The sequence below is a fragment of the Carassius carassius genome, chromosome 7 (genome assembly GCF_963082965.1).
Source record: "Carassius carassius chromosome 7, fCarCar2.1, whole genome shotgun sequence".
NCBI classification, from domain to species: Eukaryota; Metazoa; Chordata; class Actinopteri; order Cypriniformes; family Cyprinidae; genus Carassius; species Carassius carassius.
In genome coordinates, this window is record NC_081761.1 from 33,503,230 (window position 1) to 33,513,501 (window position 10,272).

Consider the following 10,272-nt stretch of genomic DNA (forward strand, 5'->3'; position numbering starts at 1 on the left):
CACACACACACACTTGACAAAACCATTTAACAGAACAATACTGGCAACTGTCCCATTTATAGCATTTATTCTCAGAGATAAATGAATAGAAAAAAATATTATTACAACACGCTGTTGATATGTTGAATATTCATGATATATTCACAAAGGTTTTTCTGGTTAAACAATGCCCAGATGTATTATTGATTCATTTCTATGAATCAGTTTAAACTGTTTAAATGAATCACTTCAACAATTTGTTTAATCACTCAAAAATGTGTAGAAAAAGATGGCATTTGTCATATTACAACAATCTGTGCAAGTAAATCTTGAAGTTTATTATAAACTAAGGATTGTCAAAGTGGGGTATATTAAGAAATACTGAAATTATGGCTCCTCTGATTGAAAATAAATGTGACCATGGACCACAAAACCAGTCTTAAGTGTCAATTTCTCGAAATTGAGATTTATACATCATCTGAAAGCGAAATAAATAAGCTTTCCATTGATGTATGGTTTACTAGGATCACTGAGATACAGCTATTTGAAAATCTGGAATCTGAGAGTGCAAAAAAATCTAAACACTGAGAAAATCACCTTTAAAGTTGTCCAAATGAAGTTCTTAATGCATATTACTAATCAAAAGTTTCATTTTGATATGTTTACAGTAGGTAATTTACAAAATATCTTCATGGAACATGATCTTTACTTAATTTCCTAATGATTTTTGGCATAAAAGAATCGATAATTCTGACCCGTACAATGTTTTTTTGGCTATTGCTACAAATATACCCCAGCAACCTAAGACTGGTTTTGTGCTCCAGGTTCACAAATAATAAATCATCCTTTTAAAGGGATATTCCACCCCAAAATGAAAATTTTGTCATTAATCACCCCCATGTCATTCCAAACCCGTAAAAGCATTGGTCTTCAATGCTTTTCATAATTTTCTGGACCTTGACAGTGTAACTTATTGGAAGTCCATGGGACAGTCTCAAGCCTCCCAGTTTTTATCCAAAATATCTTAAATTGTGTTCCGAAGATGAACGAATCTTTTTACGGGTTTGGAACAACATGGGGATAAGTGATTAATGACAAAATTTTTATTTTGTGGTGGAGTATCCCTTTAAGCCATTTGAGGGCAAATACATAAATACACCGGCTCTCGTCTCTAGAGACTCACCGTGAAAACATCATCATCACCCAGTTCGGCTTCATTCTGTAGCGTGGAGGAAGAAGTCGTGGAGCCTGGGGGGTGGGGGGGTTCATGTTACAATCTTAGTTTACTTGTAACACATTAAACAGTAAACTATTCTCATGTTCCTCACGGACCCACTCACCCTCTGTGAGGTCCTCGATGGCCTTCCTCACGCCGCGATCGAACGCTCGGGCGTCAGCGGGGCTCTGGAACGACAGGCCACACTTCCTGTTGTCCACTCGCCAGTGATGGAAAGTGGGCGTGGCTTTAGTGTAGACCAGATCCTTCTTCAGAAAGCACTGCAGGATCACCTGATCAACACGAACAAAATTATTAGGATTGAAGAACAGATTTTTGGAGACTCGCACACATCGACAGCTCTCTAACCTGCTTGTCTTTGAGCCGCTCTCCAAAGATGAGAAAGCCGCTCCGTCCCAGGAGCTCCAGGTCAGCTGGGACCACCTTACAGACACCCACTCGACTGAGACCACTGCCCTCCTGAGCCAGCCAACCCCCGCTAGACTCATCCCTTGTCATCACCACAGCTTTCACTCGCACTATGTAACTGTCACTGCAGGGAGAGACACAAGGAGGTTGTGATGTGGTTCAATGACAAATATGAATGTCAGAGATGATTAAAAGAAGACGACTAGTTTAAAACACATGTGCCGAGTTTTCAGAAAGTTACTCTTGGTGTTCATGTTGGTTTCATGCATTTTTTAAAAAACCATTTATGGTAAAGCTTTACAATAAGGTTCCGTTTGTTAACATTAGTTAACTGCTATTTACATTATTTAATGGACTTGAGCTAACTGGAACTGACACTGAACACTATTTCAATTAATTAACACAAACACTGTAACAAATGTTCTACTCATTGTTAGTTAATGCATCGACTATTGTTAATTAATGGGACTTGTAAAGTGTTACCTCATTTTATTTTCAATATAAATCAAGATTTATTGACTATAAATGTCAAGTGGTGTAACCATCAAGCAATAAAAACATTTTCCTTACACCTTCAAAGTGTACTTTTTTTTTTTTAATTAAGAACAAATAAAAAAAACATTGTCATGTCATGAAAAGGTCAAAATGTCTAAAATATGTTAAGATAATATACAGAATATATATTTATATATATATTCTGTATATGTGTGTGTGTGTGTGTGTATGTGAGTGTGTGTATAAATAAGTAAAAAAAAACAAGACAGCCATAAATTAATATTTATAAAATATATCAAATACAAAAATATATAAATATTTATAAATACAAATAAGCTGACTCGATGTTCTTTATGCTAATGGGATTTCCGGTCGTTGTTTAAAGACAGTGATAAGCCTTATGCAGAGATATGATAATGCCATCCCAAATGCTGAACCTAGTTTATGTGCAACCATGTGCAAAAAATGACAGACCGTTTAACGAATGCAAAACTTGGGATGAGGATTTCTCAGAACATAATTTACATATTGACTGCAGCAGAGCATGGGAACTTAACATCTACAGACTCATCTTTGCCTCGTATTAATGCGGAGATGAATTCGCCAGTCAACATCAGAACAGCCGATTTACTACTTCAACTTTCATACATACTTGCTTCACAGCTCATTCATAAAAATTTTTTTTAAAGTGTAGTGGAAGTGTGTAAACACAAATACCAAATCCATATCACCCTCATATTTCCCTCAGCTGCCTCCCTTGGTAATAAATAAAACATCTGTAAAGAATGGAAATGTCAATTTTGAAAATGTGAAATGAAAATTTTGATCAAGAAAACATATAGCTTGAAAGCATTTCACAAGGATTTAATTCCACTAACAGTTATACAAAAACGTTACGTAATTTTGTCATTAGCTACGTGGCATTTTGGGATGTACCTTGTGATACGATTGGTTAAAATAATAGTTCCCCAAAAAATACACTTCGCTTCAGGCCATCCCAGATGTCAATGAGTTTGTTTGTTCATCAGAACAGATTTGGAGAAATTTATTATTATATCACTTGTTTACCAATGGATCCTCTGCAGTGAATGGGTGCCGTCAGAATGAGAGTCCAAACAGCTGACAAAAACATCAGAATAATTCACACCACTCCAGTCCATCAATTAATATCTAGTGAAGTGAAAAGTTGTGTGTTTGTAAGAAGCAAATGCACTGTTCAGACGTTTTTACTTCAAACCTTTGTTTCTAGCTAAAATACAAGTCCTCTATCCCTAATATTGCTTTCTCTAGTGAAAAAGTTGTCTCATCTGAATCGAGAAAGAAATATGAAGAGATCAAGCGATGTTTACAAGCAATAACAGTTTTAAGTAGCTCTAAACAAATGTGTCTGTGAATTTTGATGTGAGAGGACAACAAGGGATGGACATTTTCACTGGAGAAACAATATTATGGACTCCAATATTTTGGCCAGAAGCAATGGTTTAAAGTTAAAACAGTATAATGATGGATCTGTTTCTTATAATCAACTGAACAACATACAAAGGAAAAAATGCTTCATTCCGATCTTCTTCCACTCTTTAAAGCTTGTTATTTCACAAGATATTAACTGATAGACTTGAGTGGTGTGGATTACTTGTGGATTATTGTAATGCTTTTATCAACTGTTTGGACTCTCATTCTGATGGCACCCATTCACTGCAGAGCATCCACTGGTGGTGAGCAAGTGATGTAATGCTACATTTCTCCAAATCTGTTCCCATGAAGAAACAAACTCATCTACATCTTGGACGGCCTGAAGGTGAGCATATTCTCAGCTCATTTTTAGTCCTTTAGAGGAACTGGCTCCAGCACTGAACACAGTGGTTTTCAGGCACAAGCAGTAACATCATGGTATGGAGAACATTACAGCCCATTTCACAGAGGAACTTAAGTTTAAAAAAAAAAAAATCTTGAGGCCATCGCTAAAGAACCTATGTTGAGAAACAAATGTAAACAACAAGAACATGAGTTCATATCCTCTTTATCTCAGCCTGAGTTTTTGCTGCAGTCTTTAAAATTACTTTCAGGCTTATCATGCAATCTCTTTATGTATGTTTGTGTGTACATAAACAGATAAAACTACTCATGACTTTCCAAAAATATGAACTGCCATATGATAACTTACATATGTATTATGTTTGGTGGAAAATTTTATATATGACATATATATCTATATAGATTATCTTGTACAATGTTTTCTGCAAGTTGTTTTGAATTAAATCTACTAAATGATTCAATGTAAATATAAAAGTGGCTTATTCACAGTGTACACAATGCAATGACATATGCAGCTGCCATAGCAACCATTGTCTCCCACACACTGAACAACATACAAAGGAAAAACGCTTCATTCCAATCTTTTCCACTCTTTAAAACTCAATTCCCGTCACAGCCCTGCAGTCTCTTCATTCTGCATTTCACTCCCCTCACACTTCCAGTGAGCGGGTGGCTGGGAAATCAATCCTTATCCTTACCGTAAATCCATCAGAACTATGGAGGATCCAGCAGAGGGTTCATCTGGACTGACTTTACCTCAATGTCACTCTCGTCCCCTTTCAGATATTATGGACCCATAATGGGGATGCATATAGGTCACGCTGATGTGATCAATATAGATCGCATTCCTCCCCTCCCCAAGCGCCCAGAGGCTGGAGAGGGCATCCGGGTCTGCGGTCTGGGCACCAGACAGTTCACGTGAGCATGTACACACACCTTCAGGCTACAGTCATTACCAATGGGGAGCCACTGGTTTGCTGAGCACGTTTTGAAGAACTCACATTCCAAGCCAGAAAGAGTCAAACAAACACCAGCATACCAGAGTTTACAGAAAACTCTGAAATCTTCAACATTTTGAAGGAATAGTTCAACCAAAACAAAAATATTGCCCTCATTTACTCAACAGAATGACATAAGTGTGAGTAAATAATGGCAGGATTTTCATTTTGTAATCCCCAATAGTGACACTGATCTAAATTTTCAGTCACAATGAACCTGAATTATCCAGTTCATTTTGAATAATGGAACATGCGAGAGCAAATATGTATCATGTCACAAGACATAATGACCCAGAGGTCATCTGCAATAACGCACAGGAAGTAGTGACAACAACACTAATTCCAAGCACATCCATTAGCCTATTTAGAAAGTATCATTTAAGCAAACTGAGAATACATATAGTGGGCGCATATGGTTTCATGTAAAAATATAGCATAAAAGTGATACATGTCCAATCCCATGTCTTTAAACAATACTTTCAAAAAAACAAATTAAAACAAACTGTCTGACAATTGTCTGACCATTTCAGGTCTTGTGATAAATATGTTTGGCATGTTGATACAGTGGCCCCCGAAATGTATATAGACCCTTAAGGCACAATTAAACACTGCATGAATGTCATTGCATTAAATAACAAAACACCAATCTTTAAAAAAAATATACACATTTAATGCAACCAAGCATCACGTTTCGCAATCTTAAAAGGATGGTTCACCCAAAAAAACAACAACAAAAAAGCCATTTAATCATCCTCATGTTGTTTCAAAAGTGTAAGGGTTTCTTTCTTCTGTTCAGCACAAAAGAATATATTTTGAAGAAGTTGACGGTATCCATCGACTTCAATATTATTTTTTTCCAGACTAAGTCAAAAGCTACCATAAACAGTTTGGTTACCAACATCATTCAAAATATAGTTTTTGTCCTCAACTGAAGAAAGAAACTCAAACAGGTTTGGAACAATTTGATGGTGAATAAATTACAGTATTTTCCTTTTGGCTTGAGCTATTTCTTTAAGTTTGTTTTCAAAAGTTATTCAAAGAAAATAAAAAGCATCTGGGCACTTTAGTGTTTTGGGGAATGTAACATTAGCTCTGCTAAAAAGTGTAGCATTTGTTTTGCAACTGCTTTGCAACCACATTCAATGGTGTTCAGACTTTTTAGCTGTTGTTAAAGTATCCAGATATATGTTTCCAAAGTGCAAGACATGAAACTCTGATCTGTGATACCAGGGGCCATAACGGTTTAGACTCCACAAAAAGAGAGAAAGGCCTATTAAGTAAAAGAAAGGAAAAGAAAGGTTTCCTTGCAGTGAAATGAATTGTGCAGAGTAATCCATTCATTATTGGCACGTCTTTGAGAATCAAACAATCGAGGGGCGAGACAGCGAAGATACGCTTCACCGCTTCACCCAGCTCTTTCACTTCCGCCGGATCTCTGTTTAATCCTCTCACCATTGTTTCCCTCCACAATCATTCCGGGAGCGCCTTCTCAGAAACCTCCTCCCATTTTGGAGCAGCCCACAGCCCTCCCCTCCGTCGATAAAAGTCAACATTTCACAACCTCGGGCTGTTATATGGGCCTTTACATCCCAGTGTGACACGCGTATTTACTCAAACGGGCGTGAGTGTGCCGTACATTTAAATAAGAGAAATTCCCCACCAGCCACTGCCATACATCTCATGGAGAGGAAACATATAAGTTGAGTTCAAGAAATTAAAATGAAAAATTAAACTTTTGCACAAGCCATTCTTACAACGTCGGTGCATTTTCCTTCATTAGTCAAGTCAGATTGCGCTAAACAAGTTATCGATCAGAAAGCCGCCCATAGAGACAAGTGTTGGACAATAACGTATGTCACGGTATATCAGATCCACACAAAACATTACGTTTATAAATTTTAAAGAGAGTGGACGATGGATAACTGTATGAAAGTAAAATAATGTTTCTGACGTGATTGAACAAACGCGCGCAGCGTGAACTGTTTTGTAGCTGTTTTTGTTCTGAACAGGTGAATATGATTATTATAAGGAATTGAAACTCAAAATATAAAACAGGCCCTATGTTTTCAATTGGCTTTACTACGGGGGTAATAACAACACACAGCTCTTTATCACAATAATTTACACAGGTTACGATACTGTAAAATAATGTATTGTTTTGTAAAAATACAAGTTACGTCTCCTTCAGAATAATTATTTAAACGAATGATTTTCATTATTAACGATAAAAACACACATAATCAAAACGGATTCTTGCATAAAATACGGACTAAATAAACATCACCTTGTTAATACAGGTTGAGTGTATGTTACAAAAGTTAATTTTAAGCCCCATAAAGAACTCACTAAGTTAACGAGCCGTTTAACTCGGGCCTAATACTATTAGAGAGACTTTGATCGGCTTGAGTCAAACTACAGTGAGATATGAGTGTTTATGTTTGGCAGAAAAAACACTCAAACTTGCTGAAGAAGTATATAGGCTACTGTTTCCAATACTGTGCGCTACGATCATGCAGCTCATTGTGTGTTTATATTCGCGTTTGTGTCTTGCAAATGGAGGAAGCTATCTGATTAAATGCAACATTTAAAGCATATATAGGCCTGTATATGCCGTACAGGGCCTGCTTTACCATCAGCACGGCGCCGAGGCGCTCTCTCCGCCGCGCGCGCCCCCGTCTGTATTTTTATGAATGAAGGACAGTATGCAAATGAGAGCGATTCACGAAAAAGAAATGGCGGATATGGCATGTCAGACCACAAAGAAAGACGCTCTTGGGAGCGCGTTGCGATAGCGTTGTGTGTTTAGAAACTTTGCAGTCGTCTATTCGCTTCCTCGCAGCGCTAATTCACCTTTAGAGTCGACGTGATATAAAGTATTCAGTAAAGGATCCCTCCACAAAATGTTTCCGCTCGAGCCCCTCCTCCCCACCTTCTCGGTTTGAGACCAGAGCCCTGCAGCAGGGGCCCAGCACTTAAATCTCTTTGACACTGCATTGTTTCTTAGTATTAACCTCTCCTGCGTCTCTCTCTGGAGCGCATATGCACGATTTCCCTGCATCTGACTGACCCCTCGTTTAGCTCGGCAAAGCATTCTTGGACACTGGATGAGATTTCCATTCGCGTCCACATGCGTCTTTTTCGCAAAAAGTGAATACTCACTCGTCTGGGTGCGATTCCTCAGTCATGTTTCCCCACGTTTCACCTACAATAGAAATAATATCCCACCGCGGGCACGCAGTGTTCGGGCTTCATGTCGTCTCGATTTTCCACCTCGCCTTTTTTTTTTAAAAGTCCAGTGAATCAACGAGTTTCCCCCAAATCCGTCTCGCGGCGTTCCTTATTTTCGTTCTTTCTCCGCGCACTGCACTTTACCCGTCACGGTTTGCAATGCATCTGGTTAATCCTCGCGTTATGCAACATCCCGGTGGCTACATCGACGATTTTTCGCCTCGCGTCGCCCGCCGTGTCTGAAGACTGCGCGCTGGTCTCGAAGAGGAGCCCCATCTCTCATTACTCCATGTTGGATTGTGTAGTCAGCAGCAGGCGAGAGCCGCCGACACTGGGGGGTGTGGGGGGTGTTGCGGAAGCAATGACGTCACGTTGGAACGTCTGCAGCCGGTTTTGGACCGAGGGATCTCCGGTGTGACGGGCTGTGCCAAAGTCCTAGTGCCTCCTCTCACCTTAATCTGTAGGTCTCGGTTATTATTTCACAATAAAGCGATGGGGCTTTAAAACTTAAAGCGAATTAAGTTTAGAACACATATGTGACACAGTTCTACAAAACCAGTCATAATGGTCATTTTTTAAAGTTGAGATGACATCTGAAAGCTGAATAAATACGCTTTCCATTCATGTATGGTTTGTTAGGATAGGACAATATTTGGCTGAGATACAACTTATTGGAAATCTGGAATCTGAGGGTGCAAAAAAAAGAAGTCAAAAATCCAAATGAAGTTTTTAGCAATGAATATAACTAATCCAAAATTGTTTTTTGATTTATTTACGGTAGGACATTTACAAAATATAAATGGAACATGATCTTTACTTAATATCCTAATTGATTTCTAGCATAAAATAAAAATCAATCATTTGTACCCAAGTAATTTGTGGTCCAGGGTCACATATATGTGTTCTGGTGCTGCTGGAAATCCAGTTTAAGTATTGCAAGCTGGTTTCTGGCTGGTCTAAGACGCAAGACATATTGGACTAGCAACAAGCCATCTACCATACAGGCCTGGTTCTAGGACTGCGTGACATTCTGAAAACTATGGGGCAGTATTATTTTGCAGTGGTTGGTTAGACTTAATTTGATTCATAATTCATAGGTTTTTGTCTTCATTTAAAAGCTTTTTGGGGTAAATTGAAATTAAATTATCATTAAATTGTATTAGATTTAATCAAAATGCATTTAAAGATATTTTAATACTTTATCTAATGTGTCTTGCAATAAAAAGAGACTACTTGGGGTTGTTTATTGCACAAAAAGTAATTAGAAATAAATGTTATATATAATAAATACATTTATTTATAATGCGCCTTTAACATGCTCAAAGCGCTAAATATAAATATATGTACTTTCTAATGAACTATTCTAATTCTATTTTATTTTATAAAAAAACACTTAAACTCTAACACTTGCACTCTCGTTTTCTGCTTGTTTTCTTTAAAAAAGGCCTCTAACACTAGCATTATTCTTTTTCTATTCTATCTGCTTGTTTTGTTTTATACATACATGCTATATATATATTTGCAGAGGCATTGCTATGGTTTCTGGGACTCCTGGACAGCATATACTCTCTATGTCCCCCCTCCCCTTAGAAATCGTGATCGTGTTCCCTTCGGTAGAAATTGCTGAGTGTACTGCGTGAGGCTAACTGAGACACTCTTGCATATTATTGCTCTTTGTTGGTTTTGTTTGCTTTATTATCCTCATTTCTAAGTCACTTTGGATAAAATGTTTGCTAAATGACAAAATGTAAATGAATAATTGTATTCAGCCTTTATATAACTCCAAAATTGTAATAATCTAAAAATGGGGATTATTAAAAAAAGTATTTAGTACTGCTATTTTATAATACGTATGATTTTTAAGGCTTAATACTGTGTTGTCACCTGAATAATCTAAAATGCAAACATTGCGAAATACTGGGATATCCAGAATGTTGTCAGTAGCCATTGAGGTTTGGAGAAACTTGAGGGTGAGTAAATGATGACAGATTTTTCATTTTTTGGGTGAACTATCCCTTTAAGAGCCAGGGGGTGTAAACTTTTGAGCATGATGATGGGTTGAAATTGTCATTATTTTGTTTAAAGGTCTTTTTTAGTACTGCCCTTCAGAAG

At 37.6% G+C, this 10,272-nt stretch overlaps 1 protein-coding gene across 1 annotated transcript in view; it reads right to left on the reverse strand.

The window, feature by feature from the left end:
* The window catches only part of spred2a (sprouty related EVH1 domain containing 2a), a 14,071-nt gene extending 5,587 nt beyond the window's left edge, over positions 1-8,484 (reverse strand). Inside the window, exons 1-4 of the mRNA XM_059554668.1 lie at positions 8,092-8,484; positions 1,565-1,748; positions 1,320-1,488; positions 1,163-1,227 (exon numbers count right to left, since the gene is read on the reverse strand). Coding sequence (XP_059410651.1) covers positions 1,163-1,227; positions 1,320-1,488; positions 1,565-1,748; positions 8,092-8,117 — 444 coding nt within the window. The 5' untranslated portion in view covers positions 8,118-8,484. The remainder of the gene's footprint in view (positions 1-1,162; positions 1,228-1,319; positions 1,489-1,564; positions 1,749-8,091) is intronic.
* Between the last annotated feature and the right edge of the window lie 1,788 nt (positions 8,485-10,272).